Below are 26,831 nucleotides of genomic sequence, written 5' to 3'. Positions count from 1 at the left end.
TTTAATCTGAGGAAACATTTGAATGTTTTATTCCGAAGAACTGTATTTTTTTTTTTCATGTGTGAAACCGAGTGCAAAAAAAAAAAAAAATCAGGAGAAGAGCATGTATTTTTATTTGTGAGTGCAGAAAGAAATCAAAACTCCCCTGAAAGAAAACTTGAATGCTTTTCATCCTATTCAGAACATGAGGCAGTGCACTTCAGCCTCCTGTGGTCAAAGTGAGTACCACAAAATAAACACTTTAACAAAATGAGCCTCTTTCTCCTGCCGGAACTGAAATTCTTTTTTAAAATTCCTCGGTTTCAAACATGAATAACGGATTTCACCTAAAAATCTTTTTCATCACCTGAAAAACTCACTCACTCTCAGACAAAATATTTTTTTTTCCTCCTAAAAAAAAGCTTTTTCCTGAATTGCTTTTACACTCAGTTTCACAGATGAAATTCAAATGTTAGACTTATTAATAGATTTCCTTTTCATGTGTAAAAGTGGTACAGAGTGGGCAAACAATCTGATAGGATGATCATCTACAGATTTTTTTTTCTAAAAAATCAGATTTTCTTTTTCTCCTGAAAAAACTAAATTGCTCAGTTTCAAACATGAAAAAAAGATTTAAGCTGAAACATCTTTTTTATCACCTGAAACTCACTCACTTGCAGACAAAATATTGTTTGCTCCTCCTAAAAAAAACTTTTTCTCCTCCTAGAAAAAATATTTTTTGTCCTAGAAAAAAAACAACTTTTTTTTCCTCCTGAATTGTGTTTTTCACAAGTTCTCCTTACAAAGCAATTTCTCCTAGACAAAACTTTTTGCTTGTAGAATTTTTTCTCCTCCTAGAAAAAAAAAAAAAATCCTTCAAGGAAAAAAAAAAAATCTTTTTTTCTAGTTTTGAAACCATTTTGTTGAACAAATCAAAAAGCTTTATACCTCCTAAAACAAAAAAAATATTGCCTGATTTGTTATTTTGCCCAGTTTCACAGGTGAAATTAAAATTTCAGTTCAGTTTTAAACGTGAAAAACTCACACTTTTTTGTTTGAGAAATAACGGTTTGTGTTTCAAGAGAACATAAAATCTCTTCAGACTATTTTTTTAGGTCTCTGGTTCTCTCCTATTTTTTTCACTCACTATCACACATTCTTTTTGTCCTGAAAATTGTTTTCGTCTGGTTTGTAAAGATTTCCCTCCTGCTGAAAGTGAGGGAAAAGGTTATTTTTCTTTCACAAGGAAAAAAGTTTATTTTAGGAGAAACAAAAAAAACAAACATGTTTTTCTCTCTTTCCCCACCTGGTTTCAAAAGCACAAAAGCACCTTTCAGCAAAATTTGCAGTTTCAGTACATTGATGTCACTATAAACAACATAGTCTACTGTTAAACTGTAAAATATCTTGCCACCATTACAAATCTGTATCACTTTTTTCTAATAACCATGTTTGAGGGTCCATGGGATAAAAATGTCTGTATGTTGTATGTATATACATACATAGATTTGTTTTTACTCTCTAAAATCTCTATCAACATCAGCCCTAAAAATGACATATCAGTCGGGCTCCAATGAACATAGGTTGGAGGTCTATACCAAATGTACAAATAGCCATATAAAGTATTTGTTTATGTAGGATGGAGTAAGGATATTTATAGTGGTGGGGTCCACCATTCCAGTGCTGGATTGAAAATACTTTCAATCACACATGATCTAAGGAACTGTGTGCTGCTGCTGCTGCTGCTGCTGCTGCAAAACAGTGGGTGGCTTTTATTGTGAACCAGTCAAACATATCTGTCACCGCGGTTAGCGCTGACTCTGATCGTTCATCAAAAACATGGTAATTTTCTGGAATTTTTTTGACAGCGGATCAGTTCTCGATATCGCAGGATAACAAGAGAGAGAAGGCGCCAGGCACTGCGAGACGTTAGGTGACGAGCTGGAGGCGACAGCTCTTCAGCGAGGTAACCGACTCCACTGTACTCTGCTTTTTGGCTGTTTTGTCGAACTCTTCCGGTGCCGCGTGCATGAAATCGGGTTGTGTTTGCTAATGACACGCTGCGTAATGTGCAAGGATTGACTGGCTTTTTCACAACAGCATGGGTTCATTTGGCTGAGCTGCACACAGATGCACTGGTTTGCTTTTGTCTGTTGTATTTCTGACAGACTAGCTGCACTCGGAGTGTTTGCTGTAGTATTACACTGCAATTGCTGCAACCACCAGTAACTACTGGTGACATCAAATCACCCAGGACTAAAATCTTAAGGATCTTTACTTTAATGTCTTATCTTTGTTTCATGTAGCGCGGGCTGTTACGCAGCCTGTGAAGACAGCTGTATTGATTCAAATAGAAGCGTATCTGTTCTTTCAGACAGGCGTGAGACAAATGACTGAACATCACATGTGAAACGTCTCTGAAGGCTTTATTGTGAGGCCTCAATATGCTCGACCAATCAGAGGGTTAGTGCAGCCTGACAGGCGAGGTCCAGGGAGAGAAAAAAGGAACAAAGCGCTCATTGTTGCTCATGAAGCTCACAGCTGTAATAGCTGCAAATAATGAGCATATCAATGTTTTTATCAAGAGGGCTCTATTCTGTAGTAAACAAACTGAAACTGTTAAAAATGGAGGATGACAAATTGCATTTTGAAAAGAGAGGAAGAAAGTACCCTCGCTCAAACGACCTCATCATACCCCTTCACCGATCACTGACCTTCCTCAGCACGATGATGCCGTCCTGCGTGCTCCTGTTGGTGGTGATGTCAAACATGCCGGGGCCGTCGCTCCCGATGATCCTGTAGTCCATCTCTGCGTTCTCTCCGATGTCGGCGTCCATGGCGCGGATCAGTCCCACCGTCCCTCCGAGCTCAATGGACTCGGGCACCCTGAACTCGAAGAGGGCTGCGAAGAGAGGATTTTCATCATTGTGATTGGGTGGCTGCATGAAACGTTGAAACAGAGCAACGCTGTGAGACAGTACTTCAATTCATGAACGTAACATTACAGAGGAGGAGACAGAGAACCAGAACCAGAACACTCTGCTGAGTGCTGAGCTCAGTCAGAGGTTGATACAGAATGGGTAATCTGGCTTTTTGCGACGAATAAACACAAACTGTCCTGGGTTCAAACTCGCGCAAGTAACACGGGGTGAAATTTATTTTACTGGTGGTGAAGAAACCTTTAAACATCCGCCATCTACCAATAGACAAATGTTGAGGGATGTTTTTAAGCTTTATTCATGTTACTTTACATCCTGTTTATGGACTTCCTTCCTCATTCTCTGACTCTCTCTTGGACCTTCGAGGAGATCTGGTTTGACTCGGGACAAATGTTCACAGACCGGGTCATGTTTTTGAGTTTTATTCACCTTACTTTGTAGTCTTGTTCATTGACTTCCTTCCATTCTCGTTGACTCTCTCCCACAAGTTAAATTAACACAAGTGAGCTGTCTGAATGAAATGCACTGTCATCCTGGATTACTTCGGTTTAAACATTGTTGGAAACATTGGGGATAATGTAAGCAGCCTACACAAATCCACAACATATTTTAATCACAAAGTCCTTCTAGTTGTTTTTTTAGATGTTTTCATTCAAGAGTGTTGCATATTATAAGAAGCCCTGAAACTCACCTCAAAGATTAACCTACAAACAACACATCAGACAGACCAGAGAAAAAAGAAATAACACCACTTCTGACACCCGATCGAGTGTCACAACCCAAGTAGCCTTTTTTTTTTATGACCCTGTTAGTGGAAAAAGAGAGCGTGTGCGAGCGAGTGAGTCAGGCGGCGAGAACACAGGACTCAGAGAGAGGAGTGAGTCAGAGCCAATCAGAGAGCCGGGGGAGGGAGAGTGTGTGAAAGGGAGAGGGCGAGTGGGAGATTTAGTGCTGCAACTTTTGTAGATCAGCGTGTGCAGCACACATTTCTCACGCAGTAAAACATATTTCCAAAAACAGACATTGAGTCCTTTTAGCAGAAGTCGCTACAAGCGGTATCGACTCCCGAGTTTAGGATGTGACATAAATTCTGGACCAATTTGCCTAACATAAATTAATTGCTTCTTCCTCTTCTTCTTTTTTTTATTTTTTATTTTAGTCTGTAAGATGATTTTGTGGTTTGAGGCGGACAAATTGATGGCTGCCTGTCGGCGGCGGCGGCGGCCCCAGCTGCATCTCGTATGCTTAAATAAATAGCCGGACTGCAGCAGGGGAGCGGGCGTGATATACACACAGCCTGCGGAGACAAACAGCACTGACACACTAATAAAACATGCTGACAGTGTTTTGGCAACGCCTGAGTCGGCAGGTCTCCGTGACGATGACACTCGCCGCCCCACGCAAACACACACACACGTGCACACACACACACTGGAAAGGGACGCGCGACGCGAAGGTTTCCCTAGGCTAACAGGTATTTAGCATTGGGTGGAAAAGAAGAGGCATCACTCCGGCAGACAACAATGATATCGCTTCCTGACACTCTACCTCCTCTGGGTGTCCCATTACAATATCTCTTCCTCTTCCTCCCCTCTTTCAATCTTCCCCTCTGTCTGTCTCACCCCTCCCTCCCTCCATCACAGGCCTGTCTTTCTGTCGCCCGCATCACTCTCCCTCTTTCTTCCCTCTATCTTCCCCTGCTGTCACCTCCTCCATCCCCGTCGTATCCATCTCCCTCCATCCCCCTCTCGCTGCTCATTCATTGGCGGAGGAAGGCTGGGATGACAGCGTCTGTCTCACCCCCCCCTCCCCTCCCTGAGCTCAGTGGTGGGAGGAGGGAGTGATAAATGGGGGGACGGCGGGAGATCTGCGGTCGCGTGCCTTACTGTTTCGCCCACTGTACAGTCGCCGCTCGCTGTTAGTGAGGGGGAAACACGACGACACCAGTAATCTGTCAGTCTGATCTGCCTGCCTTCGCCGTTTGCCAGATGCATGAGAGGAAGTGAGACGAGGAGGGAGGAGGGGAGGAGGGGAGGAGGAGAGGGGTGAGAGAAGAAAAGGGAGACAACGTGTGAGACTGAAAGTGAGTAGGAAGGGAGAAGAAAGGAAGGATTGATGATTGATGAGCGGGAGGGTAACAAAAAGAAGTATAAAGTGCACCAAGGACAGTTGGAGCACTAAATTGAGAACATTGGTTTTTATGGAGTAAAAGGGAGGAAAAAGAAAGGACTTAATAGCGGGAGAGAGACAAAGAGAGCGGAAGAGTGGGGGAGATAAAGCTCAGCGAATGTACTCTGTTCATTTAATAGGGATTACAGGGCTGATCTGATGCACTTTGCAGGACCCTTCGCTCTGTCATATGGCTCTATATTTAATTATTCGCTGCCTTTAAGAGGCCCGCCTTAGTCGCACAAAAACCCAGAGCTCCCTGCAATAATCCAAATTCATTTTGATACTGACACCAGATGGGGGGCTGCCTGCCTGGCACCGGCTCACACTGACAAGTGGTTTTCCATGAGGACTGGTCACTCTGTGTGTGTGTGTGTGTGTGTGTGGGTGTGCAGGAGGCTGGACTCACTCTTGGTGAAGCGTGGCGGGTTGTCGTTGACATCAGAGAGGGTGATGCTGACCGTCGTGGTTCCCGAGAGTCCGCCCATCTGTCCGGCCATGTCTTTAGCCTGGATCACGACCTGGTAGTTCTCTTTGACTTCCCGGTCCATGCCGGGCAGGGCGGTCTTGATCAGGCCTGATGGAAAAACACATAGATTTTTTTATGTCAAGAGGAAAAGTCTGTGTGATCAGGTGCTTTTACACAGTTGCACACAATCTGCTGACTCATATCTATGTGTTCTTACATTTTAATTTATATAGTCGAGTCAAGGGAGTTTGATTTTAATTTTTTTATTTATACAGTCCAATGTCATAAATCCACTGAAGCCCTTAACAGTCACTTGTCAAACATTAATTTCCCGCAATCACAAGTTATTCAATGGTCGACGTTTCAGCCAAAAAGCCATAAATTCTCTTATTTCAAAATTCAAAATGCTTTAATTTGCGGCTCTTCTTTGTCATGTAAGACAGAAAACTGATTATCTTTGGGTTGTGAACTGATGGTCTGACAAAAATAAAATGTTTCACTATTTTATGACTTTTTTATAAATAAAAAAAGATCATGAGGAGACTGATTAATAACTGGGGAAAGATTTATGCAAACCTAAAAAAAGAATTTATGGAGGGTTTTCAATCTCACTGGTGAGAATCTGGATGGGAAGCTGACCTCGCCGAGAAGTGCGTCAAAATACTCAAAAGTCGAACCACTTGTATTTATCATTTGTTCCCAAATGTCAGCCGGAGCTCATTTGTTCCCTTTTTCACTCTTCAGGTTCTGTGGAGCTGAAAGCGTTGTGCTCAGCTCAAGAGGACCTCGTGACCTCGTTGACCCTGGAGCTGCGTGAATAGTGTCCTTCTGAGGCAGCAAATACAACATTTGGGTCCATCAGAAAATCAGAAAAGTTGTTAAAGAAATAAAGCGAATCTTTTCATAGTTGTGAAATTCATGCTCTCTGTCAAACATAATGTTTGGGGAACATTCATCGATCTACTGAGGAATAATAGGTAACTAGTTTGACACTTGACTTGACAGAAAGTCATTTTACAAGCAAAGATGATCCACACTGGCTTGTTAAGGCATCTTAGTTGTCAACATGTGCTGTTTTTCCTCTGTATTATGCATCATAAAACAATTTTTAGACTGATGAGAGGACAAAACAAGACACTGGCAGCTCACCTTGGACTCTGAAGAACTGAAATCAACATTTTTTTTCCCGACTACACGATGAACTAGTTCATGGAGACAATAATCAGAAGATGTGGTGAAAATGAAAATATTCCTTAGTGTACAGCTGGCCAGGAAATCATATCATATACTTGCTTATACTTTTTATGTTTTATTAATAAGTCAACATTTAACTATCAACATGCAACTGTCATATGTACAGTAGCAACTAAAGCTGCACAATTAGACATTAAAAAACTTTACACGATATACTCAACATCGATATTGCAACATTTTAGGGACGACTGTTGGTACTTTCACAAAATACTAAAACAAAGCACTTTCTGATAAATAATGAACAATGATATGGATAAACTGACTCAGTGGGTGAAGACAAGTATGAGAACAAGTCTGAGAAATTCAAACTAAACAAGCTGTTTACTGGTGGCAGGGTCCGCCACAAACAAACAAAGATAAGCAGCATGAACCTGTGTCGTCCTTTAAGGTCCGTCTGTTTATTCAGTCGTGAAAACAAAGAGAGATTGTTTATTTGGTTTGTTTCAGCAGAATAAAATCAGTCCGATATCCAAATTCCACGAGCAGATGTAGTCTCACATCATAATAACGATGTATGTGGATGTACTGCCCACCTCTGGCATGAACAGAGCCAATTAATAGTCTATAAGTCTTTCGTTTTTAATAATTAAAAGTCTGGTCGACCTTCCTAAAATCAACCTGCCATCTGCCATAAAAATAATGAACCGTTTCCACAGGTGGGAGCACACATATATCCAACGATCACTGTGCCCACCTGAAATATCTCTAAAAATAACCCCAGTGTGCATCAGCTGTATTGAATTAATGATATTTCATTTTTCTTTTTCTTTTTCTTTTTTTTTTTTAGATTTATGATTCTACAGGCCGGAGAATTAAACCCACTAAGAACATTTTATTACAGAAAAGGTCAGCGCTCTCGCTCGGTGAGCTCAGCGAGGCACGGAGCTCCACGACCACCCAGGAGCACATTTTCTGGGTCTGTTTTCTTTACGATTTAAACGGCTAAAGTGCACCAAAGGGCCCAAAATTAACCTCCCCACCACAGAACGTTCCTTTAATTTCTGAGGCATTGGCCGTCATTTATCTCCTCTTTGGAATTCACGCCGTGTTAATGTTCAGCCCTTTCAAGTGCCATGCAGTTGCTTACTTCTGCCTTAGATCTCCAGTTTGGAGTCCGGACAGAGACGGAGTGAAAGCGGTAATTGGCAGCGTACTCAAAAAAGGTGTGCGCTCCATCTACCCATCAGAGACGGCTTCTTAAATCTCGTCTGCTATTAAACAGTTTGAGTTTGAGGCATAGTGAAAAAGACGCGAGAGAGGGAGAGACGTCACCTGAGTGGGAGAAGAGAGATGAAATAAAATACATTTCACCCTAAATACACTGCCTTGACAAACTTCATCACTCTCAGACTGAGTAGATGATTCATTGCATATCAAACAAAGATAAAGAGGGAGAGCGGCTGACGCCGCGCATCGCTCTGGCCTACGCCGCTCAAAAGGCCCTCCGACTTGCTCTTTTCTTCTCCCTCCCATACATAACGCTGCAGAAAAAAGAGCCAAATGCAACTGCTTCCTAACAACGTTGGAGCACATCTGACGGACAACACAGCGCTAAGAGAGCAGCGATCGTTGCAGGAAAGGCAGCGAACATACTCCACCGCTGCCATACTGCAGCCTCTCTCTCGCTCTGTATCTCCGTCTCCACCTTTGTTCCCCGCTAAATGACTACAATGCATCCACACAGGAGGAGGAGAGCAGGAACAAATCCTGCTTATAATGTGATGTCCAGGCATGTCTTTGTGTAAGAGGGGATGTCAGCTTACATACCACATGTGGGATAAACCATATTACTGTTAATCCCTCCGCTAATCTGCAAATGGCTTTTTTTTTGTCGTTTCTCTTTTGTTTAAGCAAAAAAAAAAGACATGAGCAGGATGTGTTCCAAAGCGCACATTAATGATTAAAAACTAGCAAAGCGGGTAGATTTTTTTTTTTTTTAGGGGTGGGTTGGTGATTTGCTACTCTGTCTGCTGTAAATCCTCCCCACGCCCGTCAACCTGCAAGAGGAGAGGAGGCAGACATGTTGGTATTTCTGGTTCTGGTTTAAAGCATTCCACCAGTTTTTCTCTGACAAATTGTTTTTAATTTTCTTTCCCGGTGAAACTCGCCTTGCCTCCTCTTGTTTCGGCTCCGGTTACGTCTCCACCTCCGTTCGGCTGAGGGTTACATATGTAGGTGGAGAGAGTGCCGGCACCAGAAGATGAGAGCGAGGGGTTGTGTACGTTAGTCAGAGAGCAGCATCCTTCATGGCTGCAGAGCATGCTGGTCTACTGAGGCTAAACTGTGCAGGGAGATGTTATCATTTGTTTGCCAGATTTCAGCACAAAACCAAAGAAAAGCCCTTTGCCTTTCGATTCTGGAGGACAAACACGTGGACGATCTCGTTTGATGTTTCAGATGCATTTCTGCAATCAAATTTCATCGCAGAGATCTCAAGGTTCAAGGTCTCTTTATCAGCTCCCTTTTGTTGTGCGGACAGTAGATTCAGTTAAAAAAAAAAAAAAGACACGACGGCGATGCAGACGATATACTGCAAAAAAGAAAACAAGATTATTTTAACTTGATTCCAATGAAAAACCTTTTTATTCTTAATGAGATCAAGCAGAGCTCGTTTCCTCGAGATCCTGGAAGAATACGGGAAAAGTTGGTTTCTTTTAAAGCCAACTTCTCTTCAGAATCCAAGGTTTTTAAGGCTCTTTCTTGAAGTGGATGTTTTCATTCGTGATGTGCACATCTGTGAAAAGCACCCAAAGTTCCCTGTCTTCATGAATGCTGAGCCAAACTCTGGCTTTTAAAAAGTGTGGCAAAGGGTTATATTGAAATTGCTGGACTTCAGAGAACATGTTGAAATGTTTCTCAGATGGACACTGTGTAGTTTTGTACCAGAAGTGAATAAACAAGCTGTTATCAGAGGGAAATATGGTCCCCAGGACTACGTTTCAAGCTGGAAAACTTGGCCGGGTCTGCCATGTATAAACAAAGTAGTATTAAACTGTGTTTGTCCTTTAAGGTCAGTTTGTTCATTCAGTCATGAAAACAAAGTGAGTTTGATATTTTAGTTTGTTCAGGCGGAAAATAAATCAGGAAATCATGAAGAGACTAAAATGTCTTCCCCAAAAACTACAGAATGCACCTTTATTAGTTTATTAATTTTTTAGTACCCTTTTGTTCTTCAGACGGAAGATTCATTTAAAAAGAGAGACATAACGGTGATGCAGATGATACACTGCAAAAAAGAAAATACGGCTATTTTAACTTGATCTCAAAGAAAATCAATTTGTTTTAATCACTTCATGAGATCAGCTCGTTTCTGCCACATCCAGAAAGTCCTTGACAAAACGTTGTGTTACTGTAGCTGCAGACTTTTTCTGCTTCTTTTAAGAAACCAAGGTTTTTGAGGACTCTTCAGGTTTTAACGGACTTAAAGATGGAGATTTTCTTGCCATGGGCTCATCTGTGAAAAGCCCCCAAAGATCCAGTTTTCATGAATGTGATCACGCGCCGGCTTTTTAAAAAGTGTGTGAAGAGAAACTTCTTGAAACTGGCTGATTTCAGGGAACAAGTTGAAGTGTTCTCGCAGCATTGACAGACGGAGCTTCTGCTGCAGTTAAACTTGGAGGCGGGAATACAAAGTGCGTCAACAATAGAGGATCTCTGTGTGGGTTTTACATGTGGCTGATTACTGACCGGTGTCTGGGTCCACGGAGAAGTACGGCTGCCCCTCCAGGATGCTGTACACCACCCTGGCGCTGTTCCCGTACGTGGCGTCATCGGCGTCTGTGGCTGTCACCTGAATTACCGAGGTGCCTGGGGGAAAGAAGATTCATCACAATGATTTAGATCAACTCTTCAATACTGCTGAAAATTGCCTGCTGGATAATTGGCTAAGCTGATGCACCTTCTGATGAGGTGTCGGATCCTCTTCTAATCACGCTCGTGCAGAATGCGACCGATCATTTCTGTCCTTTTGCATTACCCCATCCAATCTTTATCCCTCGGCCACTTATACCCTTACACATGATTGATTTCCGCCGGTGATCGATACGTCCTAATGTATTTTTTTTCTAAGTATATCTCTCTAAGCAAACATGCAGCACCGATACCGGCTCTACTGCAAACCCCAAGAAGCCTATTAGTGTATCCACAGATCTGGAGTGTCTAAGAAGCCAAATATCTGATAGGAGGCGAACAACTGTGATCCATTTTCTCTTCCAGAGAGGCTGAAGCCCTATTTCAGTAGAACAAAGGGAAACAGTTAGCCAAGTGCTACCTCCCAAATGGCGCCTTGCGGGGCCAAGTGTTGCCTCATTACATGCAGAAGAAAATTAATTGAGTAGAAATATTTAATGGCAAAGTGGTATAAATATAGAATTGTGCAATACAATGTGATAACGACCCCATGAAACTTCTCTAATTTGATGTCAGTGCTGATCTGTAACGGGTGCGAGGAAAGTTCCCCCCTCGTAAAAAAAAAAAAATTAAAAAAAAATCGATGTGATTCTTATGGATGTTGTTGGGGAAAGAAAAAAAAAATGGGGGAACCAAGAAAGCAGAGAGAGAAAGACCACGGCTGTCTGATTTGGTGTAAGTGACAGTTCGGGAAGATTCCTGAGCAAGTTCAGCCAACCTTGATCGCTAATACCTTTAACTAGGGAATTAGACTCAAAGAGGCTTTTCTGACATGGCGGCTCTTTAGAAAAATATCACTGATCCACATCAGCCATCTCATCGTCGACTGTAAGCTTTTGAGAAACAGAATTTTCTGACAAACAAGTCAGGAATAATCACAGTTTTTTGTGCAGGGGGACTAAATTACCCCGACTGTAATCATTCAGTTGTCAAAGACGGGCGGCGTCAACGTCGTCCCAGACTGAGAGTCCGAGAGCACAATGTCAGAGCCGTGAGACTATAATAAAACTCAAAGTATATGTCACATTTAAAGGGGCAGTGTCTCGACGCAGCCACTCGTGAACACATGCTCTGCCAAGCGGTGACATCACACCTCGGTTGTTGCCATGGGCACCCGTGCTGCCCTTAGATAAGTGCCGGCCTCTCTCTTGGGGTTGCTGAACCAAGTGACAACTCTGTCACATGTCTGGGCTGCAAGACCGATGTCCCTCAGTCCCCGAAGCAGCGTGGCAGCAGCAGCAGCAGCAGAAAAGGGCGTTTACTCCATGTTTTCATGCCGGTATTGATTAGAAGCCTTTTTATATTGTATATATATATTCATGAGGCCGGCATGTACTTTTAGACTAAGAGCTGGAGCCAAAGTGCACAGCGAATAAAAGTTTAATTTGGTGCCGAACGACAAGAAGAAATGATAATGCGAAAACCAGTGAATGGCGCTCAGAAACTGCCACTGCAGAAGTGGAATCCGCAGTTATTCACTGTGATGACACAGCTGACAATGCTGGTAATTAAATTAAATACTGTTTTAATAAGATACAATGCTGTATTTAAAAGATTATCTGCACCAGCGCTGTAACCGTCACAGAGACGCTTTACCTTGTTTATTCTCCGCTCATAAAACAGCTCCTAGTCCCTCAATTAATTAGTCGGGGCCCTCTTTGTTGAGTCTGCATCATTATTATGATTGATAAAGTCCCATTGATCCGGCAGGACTGGCATTTTATAACGTCTTTATCCCATCTGAATTATGAGCCTTTTAATCCGGCTCCTCACACACACAGACACACACCTTAATTTGTGTAAACACGCAATTATCGTCTATTTCATGATCAATACATGGGCTTTTCACACACTACATGTGCTCGTCTCTGCCTGCTGTACAGCTAAAAAACTGGAATAAGTTATGATGTATTGATTTATAGTTGTCTTGTCATTATTAATTATGTGTTTGCCGCCTTGTTTTTTGGTTTATGCAGTGTATTATTATCTACGGGATGGGGGAAGGGTTGCATGGTTACACGGATCTAGGCCGTCAGGATGGAGGGATTAATGTAATCACTCTTAATGATTTGTGAGCTCTGTTTGTGACATCACGCTCTGCATGCAGTGAAAAAACAGGAGTACGAATGTTGTAAAACTAAACAACATTCTGGTGAACAAATGAGGAGATTGAATGAGAAGTACAGGCAACAGACACTGTTGAAAATGTTTGAAAAATAATTAAAACTGAGTGGATTTGATGGAAATAATCTTCAAGGTCGACATCTGAACTTTTTTCAGCGCTTTCAACAACATCTCACCAGTTTCTGCTAATGAACTGTAAGCAAGTAAGCAGACCCTCGAGTGTTAATGTTTACAAAGAAGTACCCCAAATGTTAAAACTCAGGGCAGGTTGAAAAACAAAAAAAGCAAGCTTTAATGAAATAAAGCCAAAAAATCTAAGGAACAGAACACAGGGAAATAAAAAGGCACGAATCCGAGAGCAAAACTAAACTGAGTACAAACCAGGATGAAACGCGGAGCAGAAGCAACAAATGCCGGTGAGACACGAGGAGCAACACAGTAACAACGGGCTCAAATACACCGGGGAGGAAACACTAACGGGGGGAAGGTGACATAAAGGCGAGCAGAAGAGGCAGGAAACCGCACAGACAGGAAGTGTAAAACAGAAGATTTCACACGAGGATTGACCCTACAAAATAAAAGGAAATGGAAAAAGGAAATATCTGGACTCAAACCCCTGACAGTGACACTGAGTCAGGGCTGTTTTGACAAAAAATGTTCCAAGGTCAAGTCTGAATCGTGTTTATGGCCTTCCCCTGTTGGATATCGCATAAAATAACCCCCCAAAACACCTTAAAATCTGCTCAGAATTGTCAATTGTCAATTTCAATCACAATATTGTCATCATGATTCCACATCTCACAGGCCTGTCTTGTAGAACTTCAACACGAAGACCTCATGAAGAATATGTGCAGCATGAACTTACCGATGTCAGACATTTCAGGCACTCGGGCCGTGTAGACGTCCTTGGTGAACCGCGGCTCGTTGTCGTTGATGTCGTGGATCTTGATGATGAACTCGGACTGGCCCTCCAGCGCCTCGTTGGTGAAGCGGTTGATGGCCTTGGCGTGGAGGATGTAGTAGGCCTTCTCCTCCCTGTCCAGCCTCTTGGTGGCGTGGATGTCCCCGGACTTCTCGTCTATCTTGAAGAGGGTCCCCGCGCCCTCCCCGGTGAGGACGTACCTCACGCTCCCGTCGCCTCGATCGCCATCTGAGTGAAGCTGCAGAGAGAAAAGAAGAGAAAACATGATAACGCTGATCCCTGCAGCAGCAAAACAACAATTTCAAACAGCAGTTTGTGGCGTTTTCATTTTAATAAATTTCCACTTTGCAGCTCTCTGTTGCTAATTGTTATAGCACAACAGTGATTCAAACTCGGGTTTATGAAAGCTTTCACATTTGCTTAATTTGCTCTTATGAACACTGAGTGTCAGCTAGCTCTTTCCAGGGAAATATCTCCCATTAGCATGAGCAGAAATAGCCACGGTGAAGAGAAAAACTTCATCTGCATAAAGTTTAGGAAAAAAGGAAAACATCACAGCGTTGGCTGCAGAGTATGATTGACAGGTGATCTCTGAAGTAGTGCAGAGCTAAAAAACACCTCCCAGCGATGAGCACTTTGTACCAGAGATGTCAACGAAATCAAATTTCAAAGCAGAATCACAGTTTTCCACTTTAGTATTTCTGATGCACTGAGCACATATCAGTGATTTGACCATCCTGGGCCTTGGCAAAGAAACTCTGACAGCTTTGATAAGTGCCTTTGGTGTTATTTAACAGATTCATATCATCTTTAGTAAACTGTCATCGCGTTACGACGGTACACATCCGTGGCTTCACCTCGTCCCTGTGAAACTCACATCCTGCCAAGAAGAAAAACACACAGCCAGAGCGTTTAGATTCTGCATTTGCTGCTACTGTTACATACAGGTTGTCACCGTGCTTGTCTGCCGCCGGGCCACGGTGGCATTTTCACAGTGCTGTAAAACAGAATGCCAGCGGGTCGAAGTCGGCGAGGTACCAGCGTGAGTGCGCACACGTCCGCCGCCTGCCAATCCCTGATGGATCAGCAACATGACCAACACGCCAGAGGACCACCGGAGTCCACTTGTCTGCGGAGCTTCTCATTATTATTTGCTCTGCCTCTCTATCTCTGGTTTAATTTTTTTCTGCATGAACAGCAGCTTAGCATGCGCTGACATTTTAATTCCACCGCCAAATCCCCCCCAACATATTTATCTCAGAGAACTCATCAAAAGCTTGTCCAGTCATTTCCCCTCCCACTGCGTCCCTTCCTACTTCCCTTTCTCCTCTTTAATAACCAAGGACATGGTCATAATTGCAGGGGGAGGCAAAGGGCAAAAGGAGGTGAACGTGTTTGCAAAGTACAAACCGAGGTCATCTGCATGTTTACCCCCCTTAAGTGGACTCCGGGACTTAATTCTGAGGTCTGTTATTGACACCTTGTTAACTCAAGTGAGCTGCCACGTTTGATTCTGACAGTTCGGAGTGCATATTTTTTCCCTCCGAGCGCGAGTTGTTGTGTCTACAGGCGCTCTTGGCTCTGCCAGTGGACAGACTGAGGGGGGATATTGTGCGTTTGCAGCTAGGTCACGTGGGAGCACATTGCAAAGTCTCCCTTCTCATCATATATTAAAAAGCTTTTCATCCCAGGTGCTCGGAAGCTTTACTAATTCATGCTGTTTTATCAGGGCGAAGCTGGCACATTGCGAGACGAACAGCTTTGTGGATTAGCATCTTTAACACTATTTTGTTCGCCTGCTTGAATGCTGGTAAAAATGACTGTTTTCATTCCTTTCTCTGTCTGTCTCACCAAGCCAGTGGAGTGTGTTGCAGAATTTTTGCATCTTCGGATTAGGATCTGCAGTGGAGCACTGTTTCATTAACCCTCTTGAATCCTGGTCAAAACAACCCTTGTTTTGTTTTTCCTTATTCTGTCTGTTTAACCAAGCCAGGAGAACATCCTGCAGAAATTTTATTTGTTTTTCTGTGTTCTGCTTTACAGTATGTGCTTCCAAACAGAGACTCAGTTGGCTGAAAACAATCCACTTCAACACTATTATCTTTCTCCTGCTGTTATAGCTGCAATGTCCTTTTCTATGATTGTCTATCAAGCTGCCTATCTCTGCCGGCACGACAATTCAGTTAATAACCGTTGAGTCCTCTCCTTTCAGCTGTGATGTGAGATAGACAGTGTGACATATGCTGTGTCGACTGTCATTTCTATGGAAACAGAGAGATCTTGCGGTTCTGAAGAGTTACTCCTCACCCCCTGAAGGATATTACAAGGTAGCCCAGAGTATCGAACTCCAGGACCTGCTGCAGTGACCCCGTCCCTCCCAGTCGCCCATCTTGCTGGTGAGGAGAATTTACTGCTGCCCTTCTACTCAAATTAAGAGGGGCGAGAAAAAAAAGCCAACCTCTCCTAGAAATCAATGTGGCAGCCCAACGTGCATTCACAATGGCCCTTTGATCAATTTGTATCGAAAATACAATTAAACTGTCAGAGGGGGAGAAAAGAAAGCCACATGTGCAGTCAGTATGGTCACCCAGAAGCTCTGGCACATCAATAGCTAGCCTTTTCTCCTCTACCCTCCTACGGTACCAAATCGTAAAAAAAACAAGGCAGGGAGCATGACGCTATACCCATTAACACCAGGGCTTCTGGGAGACTGCAAAAAATCTCCATTTCATCCAGTCATTGTGGCTCTAATGGCTAGGCCTAAAATCATTATTTTCTTGAAGGAATAGTTTGACATTTTGGGAGAAGTGCTTATAAGCCCTCTTGCAAAGAGTTCAACTGGAGGATCAAATCCATACTGACATATGTCCTTTCAATTAGAGGGTATGGGGAGACCTGTGTCCTTTACAACATCCTGAAATATCTATACAAGAGACCTATGTCCTCTGTAACATCCCAAAACATCTTTACAGAGACTTGTGTCCTCTGTAACATCCCAAAACATCTTTACAGAGACTTGTGTCCTCTGTAACATCCCAAAACATCTTTACAGAGACTTGTGTCCTCTGTAACATCCCAAAACATCTTTACACAAGACTTGTGTCCTCTGTAACATCCCAAAACATCTTTACAGAGACTTGTGTCCTCTGTAACATCCCAAAACATCTTCACACAAGACTTGTGTCCTCTGTAACATCCCAAAACATCTTTACACAAGACTTGTGTCCTCTGTAGCATCCCAAAACATCTTTACAGAGACTTGTGTCCTCTGTAACATCCCAAAACATCTTTACAGAGACCTGTCTCCTCCTGAACATCCCAACACATCTTTACAGAGACCTGTCTCGACCTCAACATCATGAAACATCTTTACTGAGACCTGTCTCCTCCACAACATCACATTACCATCACTGTCTTGTTCCTACTATTTACATTTAATTAACGCAAAGATGTGTTAAATAACTGTCCTTGTGTTTAGGTAGCATGGAGGAGTTTATAAATGTTCCTTTTGTTTTGCAAATCTGTGTCACTTTAAGACAAATAAATTACCTTGAAGCTTAATTTCTTCCTTTGAAAGAAGTGAAAACAGTCAGTCTATGATTTAAAACTGTCTGCCACAGATATGAACTTGTTTTCATTCTTTTCTAAAGATGAGTCTCTTCATCTTGACTGAAAAAAGATCAAGTCGCTGCACTCGAATCAGGGAAAATGAAACTTGATTTCAAAGAATACTTGAAACAACTTGATTTGCATTGAAAACAGGTAAACTATTCACATAAAGTAATACTCGAAGGACTAAAGACAGATATGAGCATAATGTTTCTTTTCAATGAATCAACTGTAAAACAAACTAATGCATTAACTGTTATATCATCAACATCAGACTATGTATTTTAAAATATTCCACTCAATTAGCCTCAGGCTCAGTGATATAATAATATTTCCAATGGTTGGCATTTTTTCCACTGTAGAAGATATTTAGTCCCATTCCTACATGCTTCATCTTCTCATTTGAAGTGGGCTGAGAAGTGAAGTGGTACTCATCAGACATCTGTGCGTGAGAACTTACAAGCGAGCCGTCTTTGTTTGTGAAATTAATCAGCTTCAAGTGCAGCAAATGTTAGTGCAGACTCGATCTGGCCGCCATTTGTGCTTCACTCGAGTTAGGCCAAAAAGATGGCACTGGGAAGTGGGCTGCTTAGGGCAATTAGCCAGTTAGCCTTTAAGGCCTTGTGTCCTGGCCTGTCGAGAACTGGCTGCCTTCTCTGTAGCCAGATGGTAGCCTCAGACTGTGCACAAAAATAGCCTATCAAATGTCTGTTGATGTGTAAACTTGAGATATGTGGTCAGAGCGGCAGAGACTTAAAGGTGAAATGTCAGTTAACATATATTTCTCTCTTGTGGATATCTGACATCTTTTAATTTTGTGTCCCATATTTCATTTGCAGCACATTATCCTTTAGCAACAGATAATCCTCAACAGTTTGTATTTACTCTGCTGCAGGGCTGTAGCTTCCTAAAGGTCGTGTCCTCTGTCTCGTTCTTTATAAAACAAATAGTTGTTTCGATTCTACAGTTACACACAAACTATACACAGTGTTTTTCAGCTGATTCTGGTATTTATTTTAGACTTAAATGTCTTTTTATTACATCATTTTTGTCTTTTGAGCCCTGTTTTTTTTTTTTTAACATGTCACTGTTAAAAGGACTATTTGAACATGTTTCCAGTAAAAATTTAAACCTGCATTATCATTCTGCATTTTTTTTTTCCATAAAGGCACACATTTTAAGAAATTCTTGTTGATTATTACAGGACAAAGCTTGAAATATTAAATGTTCACAGGTTTTTGAATAAATCTTTTGTTTCCACATTTAAAAATTACTGTTTGTTTAGACTTTGGGGTAAATGGTAATAAAAGGTCAATATATGGTGATAAAATAGTAAAGGTTACATTTTATAACATTTAATTACGGTAATAGTAATTTTGCTGTTATCAAACAATGAAATGCTTCAGAAGTCATATAATAACAACAATGGCCTCTAAAGCATTTAATTGCTTGCTAACTATAAAATAACTATTAACTACATTTCGTTTATTACTGATGATTTTTATAAAGCCTTACTGAAAAAAATGTGTTATTTAGTTATTTGTTTCCAGATTAACCTGTAAAAACATTTTCTTTAAAAAAAAAAGCAAAAGCAAATGAAACTAGAGATTAATTAGAGATTAAAGATAAGGCTATGAATTGCACACTGGAATGGCATCCCGTGAGCGCAAACGTCCGCCAAGGTCCAACGGTTCCCGTCTATTCAATGAAGCTTAATCCAATTTAAAACTCAATAGCCCTGTGTCACTTTAAACTGTAAACCAGCTGTAATCCACAGCTGCAAATCAAGAAAACGTTTGAAAAATCATCAACCTCATCATCCTCCTACAAAGTTTCGTATAGTAGTTTTTCAACTTTGGCCTCATGACCTCAGTATGTGTTAAACCCTCGCTGCTCTGCTGTCATATCTACTTGTGCCCCATATTATTAAAACTTGGCTAACAAACTGCTTGATTACAGAGAAAGGGCCTGAATGTTTGATGATAGAGAATCAATTAATCTCACCCTGGCAAAACCAGCAGGTGTTGAAACAGTAGTAGGCAGGCGATAGCACGGAGAACAACCGAGGTGCTGCTGTAACGTCGGCGTATCTCGCTTAGACATCGCTTCGCCCCGCCACGTTGTCAAGACAGATGTTTGCCAGGCCTCGTCGCTGCGTGACCTCATCACACCCTTTCCACCGCTGTGGAGGAGACGAGCGTAATTGAAGTCGCCCCCCCTCCCAGCGCACAAGCAGGAACTTATCGTCTAATCAACAAACACTGCCAATGTGTGCTCCAGGTCCCGCTGGAGACCGCGGGGGTTTGGCATGGCGCGGGTACAGCCAGGCCTGTGCCATATTGCAAACTCCTTGCCTCTTTGCCAAGGTGAGCAGCTGGTAATGGGGGAGCATGAACAGGGAGCATGCCCCCCCCACCCCACAAACAAACACACAAATCCCTGCACCTTTCCACTCGGCTGCCATAAGACGCTCGAGTCCTTCCCCCAGGTCGCTTCAGCCGCTGAGTCACACAGGGCTGGGAAGCATATTATGTCTGTGTTCGTTCGCCTTTTTTCTCTCCTCTGATTTTCAGCCCATTACTGGAGGCCAGCGTTTGCAGGAGTGTGTGTGTGTGTGTGTGTGTGTGTGTGTGTGTGTGTGTGTGTGTGTGTGTGTGCGTGTGTGTGTGTGTGTGTGTGTGTTTGTTCACATACAGAGAACATTGCTTACTTGCGAGGGACTATGTTGAGGAGTCTACCCACCAGGCCCAGAACCACTGGGGCCTATCAGGGGCTGTAAATACTTTATGAGATATGATAGTACAGCACAAACACTCCTAAACCACAGGCCATTAACCATTTTCAGTGGATATGTGCCCTTTGGTAAAGTAAGAAATAATGAAATAAACAAACATTCTCTTCCCCCAGTGACAGCCCGGGCCCTCCGAGGCCTGTATGCAGCTTGCCTGCTAATGAGAGGCAGTGTACAATTCCCCTCCTGCAGGAAGGGGAAAAAAAAAATCATTGGCCAATACAGCAAGATTAGCAAGATTAGCAGCCAACCAGCTCCCCGACAAGACGCTGCCAGAGTCTGCTCATCTCGATCGCTTCTGTTAATTCCTTCCTCTTCCAACTGCTTTTGTTACGCTTGTTCAGGAAAGATTAAAGTTTCATTTGTTCTTCACAACTCGATACAGCCATTGCAAAAAAAATAAATAAATAAATAAAGAAGAGAGAGAAAGAGAGAGGAAAAAAAGGGGGGGGGGAGATCGAGTTTACCAAATAACTGGAGACGGGATGTTGTAATTCAAGTGCAGTTTCATCATTCTATCTTTTACTGTGTGTCAAGAGCGGCTCCCTTGTTTATAATAACCTGCCATTGTGTTACTTCCAATTCACTTTTTCACAGCAAACAAAAGTGGTTTTGTTCCGTGCTGTGTTCTCCAGTTTGCCATGATGTCACCAGCAATGACAAAAAGCTTTTCCTTTTGTGTCTCTGTTTTTTTTTCCTCCCTTCATAACCGCCGTGACTGCGAGACTATGGCCTCCACCTGAGGATACAGGATGCAGATGGTCGTACTCAACGATTCAACTCCAAAAAAAAAAAAAAAAAGCTATTCATTCCTTTTAGGGCGGCTCGTTCATCCCTTGTACTTTATCTGGCAATTAACAAACAGTAATTGCAATCAGATAAGATCTACATGCCGCAATCCTATGCGACTAACTGGCTAGTGAGCTGACAATGAGGAAAAAGGCGCCCAGCTGCATGTGCTCAGGGGAAGGGGGAAGAAAACAAGCGCTCAGAGTCATGATTAAGTGTGGCGCTCAAAGGTTGATCCCTTAATGGCGTCTTCAGGAGACGGGCTCTTAGGCCGCAGCCTTTGGCTCTTTAAGTGTATACCACACTCAGATAATCCATTCTTCTTTTGCTATTAGTCCTTTTACAAGCTGAAAGGACGAGTGGCACATCAATCAGCACTCTCTGAAGACAAAGTGGTTTGATCATGCTCAGTGCTCACTTTTGATCTTCATTCACTCCGTGCGTGTGTTTTTTTTTTTGTCCTTTTCAACTTTTTCCCCTCGTATTTGCTCGCCTCATGCCATGGTGAGTGTTGTAATCCTTTTAGACCGGGGCTGAAAGTCAACCCTCACTCGGGGAGGACGTATGTTGCTGAATCTCATTTGGTTGGATGACTCTATCCTCCGTGGACACACGATAGGAATGCAAAGCACTGGCTCCATTCAACTCCTCGCACAAAACAGCCTTTCTTCCTTCCTCAGCCGTCCTGACCTTGCGACGATGCTTCACAATCTCCTCAATTACAGTAGGTTGGGAGAGGAGAGTGATATCTTGACTTCCGCTCCGCTGCATGTAAAGCAAGCATTATTCAGCCCCGTCTTTCTCGTAACGTCGCCCAATGTTATCTGGGTCGACACTGTGTTTTCATTTTGTTGAACAAATAATACCTTGAGGAAGTCATATTGTACCGCAGGGCAGGACGGCCGCTTTAGGACGGCTTGATGTGAGCGGAATGGACGTGGTGCAGGCGGCCGTGCGGCTGACAGAAAGCGCAAAACACATCGGACAGTCGACAGCACACAAAGCCTGAGGAAGGACGGATCGGACGGCCGATACATGAGCAATAGCCGATCAGAGTATCATGTCACGTCTACTATCCCGTGATGGGGATGATTCTCGTATTCCCAGAGACAGAATGATGCACTCACACACAGGATGTTATTTATTCTGAAGCCTCTAATTAAGAGCGGATCTCTTCCTTTGAGTGTAGAGAGGCTGCAGAGGATAATTGTCTAGAAGAAAACCATTATGCAACTGAGGAAAAACATTGCAGGTAGTTTTGGTTTCTCCGCCTCTTTAGTGCTATCATAACGACTAAACTTTCCGAAAAAAATGTTGTGTCACAAATCTATTTTTTCTTAAACATGCAAATACAGCTGGTGAAGTTTGCATTCGTTTGGACTGATGGATGGGGAGGACTAAAAAAAAGAGACGTGGCAGAATTCCCTCTTTATAAATATGTATTGGCCAAACAGCACATAACGAGGCTTTTTTTTTTTTAAATGGACCAAAATAGCAACTTTTTCAAATGTCGGCGTGTAAAAAGTTCAAGTTGTGTTGTGTTGACGGCGGCATAGTCGCAGAGGAACAAACGATAGAGATTGAGGAAAAAGGCTCAGAATAGGCGACAGAGAGTCAATGCGACGAGGCCGAGGGCAGTTGTCTTTTAGCTTAAAGTTATAATTTGTAAGATGGAAGGTGTTTTTTTTTCTCCGTCTTTGTCACTGAAGTGGTCACAGCCGCGGTGTCTTCACTCCTCAGACATCACTTATCTACTTAACAGCGTTGCCAGCATCCCGGGGATTTCTTTCTCTTTGTTAAACGGTGGTGGGTGGCTGTAGCCGCTCGCGCCGACTTCCAGAGCGGTGCCTTTAATTCGCTCTGAACAAACTGCCGTCGGAGCGAGAGAGGTTAGATTCTGAGAACGCCTCTCACAGAGGGCTGAGATGAAAATGACAATTCACCATTCCGTTTGTAGAATATAAATAGAAACGTTTGCAATGTTATTTACACGTTAAAACACAAATCAACAACACAGGAGTCATTGGGAGTCAGTTAAACTAATTGATTCAAGCAGAGGACATAGATATATACATATATATATATATATATATATATATATATATTCATATATATATATATATATATATATATATATATATATATATATATGTGATGTGTTTGATTTATCTCATTATGTTACCAAATTTTAACACCAATACTTCTACAATTTTAAGTGTTTTCTATAAACAAGTTGTCAAATGTTGAAGGTCTCGTAGCTTCAGTAGTGAATACTTAACGCTTGTGAAGTGCTCAGCCAGATGTTTCGCTGTTCTTGACTGAAATTAAATTACGACGTAGCGCTGTGACACGTGCCTTTCTGCTTAATTTAATCAAATATATTTGAAAGATTTTGTTGTCCTACCAATGTGTTGTTCTTACAGTTGCAAAAAATAAATTTTTCAGAAGGTTTTGTTTGTTTTCTGCATTTTTATCATCCCCAGGAGGTTGGTTAAACAAGGTCTTCAACATAACATGATTCAATTTGATTAACATATCACTGGTTTCATGCCCTGACAGTTGTCCATTAGTTTTTCAGTCTTCTTTTAAAAGACAGGGGTATATTTTGCAAGTTCGAATAATACTCCCCCAAAAAATAAGGATTCCAGAGATCAACTCAAAATACCACCCCTGAGTGATTCAGCAAAGAGAAAGAAATTCGAAATTGAGAAATTTGTTGCACGTTTCTCAAATCCGCCCCGAGTCAACCATCTTCTCAAGCCAATCAATAAAAGATCTCTGGCAATGTTATAATTTTAGCACAGTTCACTTCTCCTTAAAGAAACACAAAAAGATACTTGAAACATAAATTGCTTCCAGTGATGCCACTTGGGGGCTACGTTGCATTGTGGGTAATGTAGGCAGAAAGTTTGAAAAGCAGGTAATGGTGATGACCCAACCAGAGATATCAACTTCTTTATTCCACACATTGTTGTTCTTTTTTTAAAAGTCAGGTTGCAGCCATTACCCACAATGCAACTTGGCCCCATAGTGGCATCACTGGAGGCAACTTATCAGACTATATGAAGCTTCCTCTGGAGCCACAAAACACTTTATACTAAATAAACCCACTCTAATGTATGAAATTGGTGGATTTACCCTTTAAATATTGATTGTATTGATACCACCCCTTCACCTGTGTGTGATATGTGTGTGTCGCAGTTTGTATTTGAATGTGTGTGTTCATCCCTGCTGTGGATTTGTGGTTCTGTGTGTGTCTGATGAAGGAAAAAAAAACAGAAAATGTGTTCTGAATCTACCTTTCCGACGTACTGCATGTCTGTCCCGGTGTACTCCTCCAACAAAAAGAACTGGTTCCACATCCACCCTCGTTTGGAGCGCCTGAGCGGAACTCCATTGGCGTCCTGTCCCGTCAGCCCCGTGGACCCCCTCCGCCCCCCTGTAGTCCTTCGCAGGGCCCTGAGCCCGGACCCTGGAGAGCTGAGGTGGGCCACGGCCCACAGCACCATCAGCACGTACGCTTTCCTTCTGTCCATGGCCACACCACCTCCGCCTTCTGTCGTCTCCCCCCCTCAGTGGTCTGTGTCCAGTGGGTTCTGGTCAGAGTATCGGATCAGTCCTCATGCTGTAATCTACTGAACCAGGAACGGATCCTCACACTCACATAGGGCGTCGAACAGTACCTGGAACATTTACAGACAGAAACAGAGAGTCAATACAGGGAGGAGAGGCGGCACCGCACAGGCTCTTGTTGTGTTTCATAACCAGCAGTCCAGACCAACTCAGTCGAGTTCTTGGCTCGTTTGAACACACAGTACTTTTTAAAATTGAGTCTGGAACGAGTGAAGACCGGGAGCGAGAAGACCCGAGACTCCTCAAGGTCTCTTTCCAAAAATGTTTTAACAAAATCAATACAGATATAAGATCTATGAAGTGAAATTACAGGCAAAAAGTCTGAAATCATACCGAAAAACTGTACAAAAAACAAAATGAGTAAACCAAAAAAAAAAAACAACACTGAAATTAGAAATAGTAAGAGAGTGTTTTGTAATAAAATCAATCGGCCTACTTTTTATGACACAAAGTTATTTTCACTCTCAGATCCGTTGCTCATCTTCACACTTTCTTTTCCTGCATCGTCTCAGTTCAGACGCTTTTTCTCCACCGCAGGCAGTTTTTCTGCTTTTTCTAAAAGTTTTCCACCTGCTCGGGATGGAAGATCTGAGGTGACCCCTGACATTTAGCAATCATTCCATAAAAAGCCCGCGCCTGAGTGAAAGTGTTGCCAAAATCCAAAACCAAACACACAAGTGATTTAATAAGAACATCCTCACTCGCAGCTCTCTTGATTTCTCATTTCGAGTAACTCTGTCTCATTTACAACTTGTGGTGTTTTTACATTTCAGATGTTTCGGTCGCAAACTGATTCCCACATTGAAAATAATCAATCAACTAATCAACGTTTTCTGGATGCAGCATTTTCCTGCTGAATATATTAAGTTTCTTTTGTTTTGGGAGTTCATCAGACAAAAACAATACATTTGTCAGGATGGATCGATTGATTATCAGGAAAATGGTCAGTATTTTTACAATTATTGGTGTTTTTTTTGTGTCTGATTGTCAATAAGATCAATTAAGTTAAAAATCCAAACAATCATACTTCATAAAAGTAAAGATATTGTGTGAAAATATTATTTTTGTTAAGGTAAAAGTCACCCTTATAAAAGGTACCTGAGTAAAAGTCTTAAAGTATCTTTTATTATATGTACTTAAGTATAAAAGGTCATTTTCTGGCAGTAAATGTTGCAGTGTAAATATATGTAAAAGTAAATTATACATATGTTTGTAAGTATGTACAGTATTTCACTGTCTGGCCAAATTATTTTTCAGACATTTAGCATTTTTCTAAATATAAATAGTATAAAAATGCACTGATTTGACCGAAAGTAACTAGTAAGTAAAATTGACAAGAAAATGCAGACAGTAAAAGGTACAATATTTCCAAAAAATGTAGTGGAGTGACAGTAAGAAGTCACAGTACAAGTACAGCATTTGGGTAAATGTACTGAATAAGCTGAATAATGTGAATTATGCAAAGTAACTAGTAACTAAAAATCAAAACACTCAAGTGAGGTACCCAAAAATTGTACAGTAAAGTACTTGTGTGAATTGCAGTTTATCAGTAATCAGTTACTAATAATCGGTATCATCCCAAACGGAAACATATGAGTCGATTACTAATTCAAACAAGGTTCTTCAGAGAATGTGAAGCACTTTTTTTCTCACATTTTATACCAGGTAATAACCCAAAATGATCAATACTAAACTAATTCCTAACTCAAGCCTCAAGTGAAGGTGGATCTATACGACACCCAGTGACATGTGAAGGCCCGAGACGTTCAGCAGCAGATAAAAGCGGTTCTTCAAATCTGTAACCTGCATGTTGATTGACTTCCTTGCTGCCGTCACGTCCACACGAGCCTCCTGATATACATTCACACACGCACACGCACACACACACACACACACACACACACACACACACACACACACACACACACACACACACACACGCGTAGGCTGTCAGTCATCTGATTGATGGGGCTGGGCTGAGTGCTGCCTAACCTGATAAATATCAGATTAGAAAATATTACACACCAAACGTATGGGCTTACATCTTGTACAAGCAAGTGTGGAGCCACTTTATCGGCATTAAGCCGCCCCTGAATCAACATCTAATAGAGTGCGCGGCTCTGTGTGGAGCGGGCCCGGTTCTATCTTTTCAAACAATCTGCTTCGGCACACTTTGTTATCAGACCCAGCAGAATGCCAATGGGAGACCCTGGGCAATGTCAACCCCAGTTTATTACCTTAAGA

General features: G+C 42.1%; 1 protein-coding gene across 4 annotated transcripts in view; it reads right to left on the bottom strand.

Annotated features, from left to right (window-relative positions):
- LOC119008768 (cadherin-6-like) overlaps window positions 1-26,831 on the bottom strand; it is a 68,555-nt gene that overhangs the window by 18,884 nt on the left and 22,840 nt on the right. For all 4 annotated transcript variants that reach the window (XM_037079419.1, XM_037079417.1, XM_037079421.1 and 1 more), the window contains exons 2-6: window positions 24,254-24,637; window positions 13,709-14,003; window positions 10,498-10,617; window positions 5,497-5,664; window positions 2,694-2,881 (exon numbers count right to left, since the gene is read on the bottom strand). In XM_037079419.1, the coding sequence (XP_036935314.1) occupies window positions 2,694-2,881; window positions 5,497-5,664; window positions 10,498-10,617; window positions 13,709-14,003; window positions 24,254-24,490 (1,008 nt within the window). In that variant the 5' untranslated portion in view covers window positions 24,491-24,637. The remainder of the gene's footprint in view (window positions 1-2,693; window positions 2,882-5,496; window positions 5,665-10,497; window positions 10,618-13,708; window positions 14,004-24,253; window positions 24,638-26,831) is intronic.

The sequence above is a fragment of the Acanthopagrus latus genome, chromosome 19 (genome assembly GCF_904848185.1).
Source record: "Acanthopagrus latus isolate v.2019 chromosome 19, fAcaLat1.1, whole genome shotgun sequence".
Lineage (NCBI taxonomy): Eukaryota > Metazoa > Chordata > Actinopteri > Spariformes > Sparidae > Acanthopagrus > Acanthopagrus latus.
Note: the sequence above shows the minus strand (reverse complement) of the source record. Positions and strands in the feature narration are given on the sequence as shown.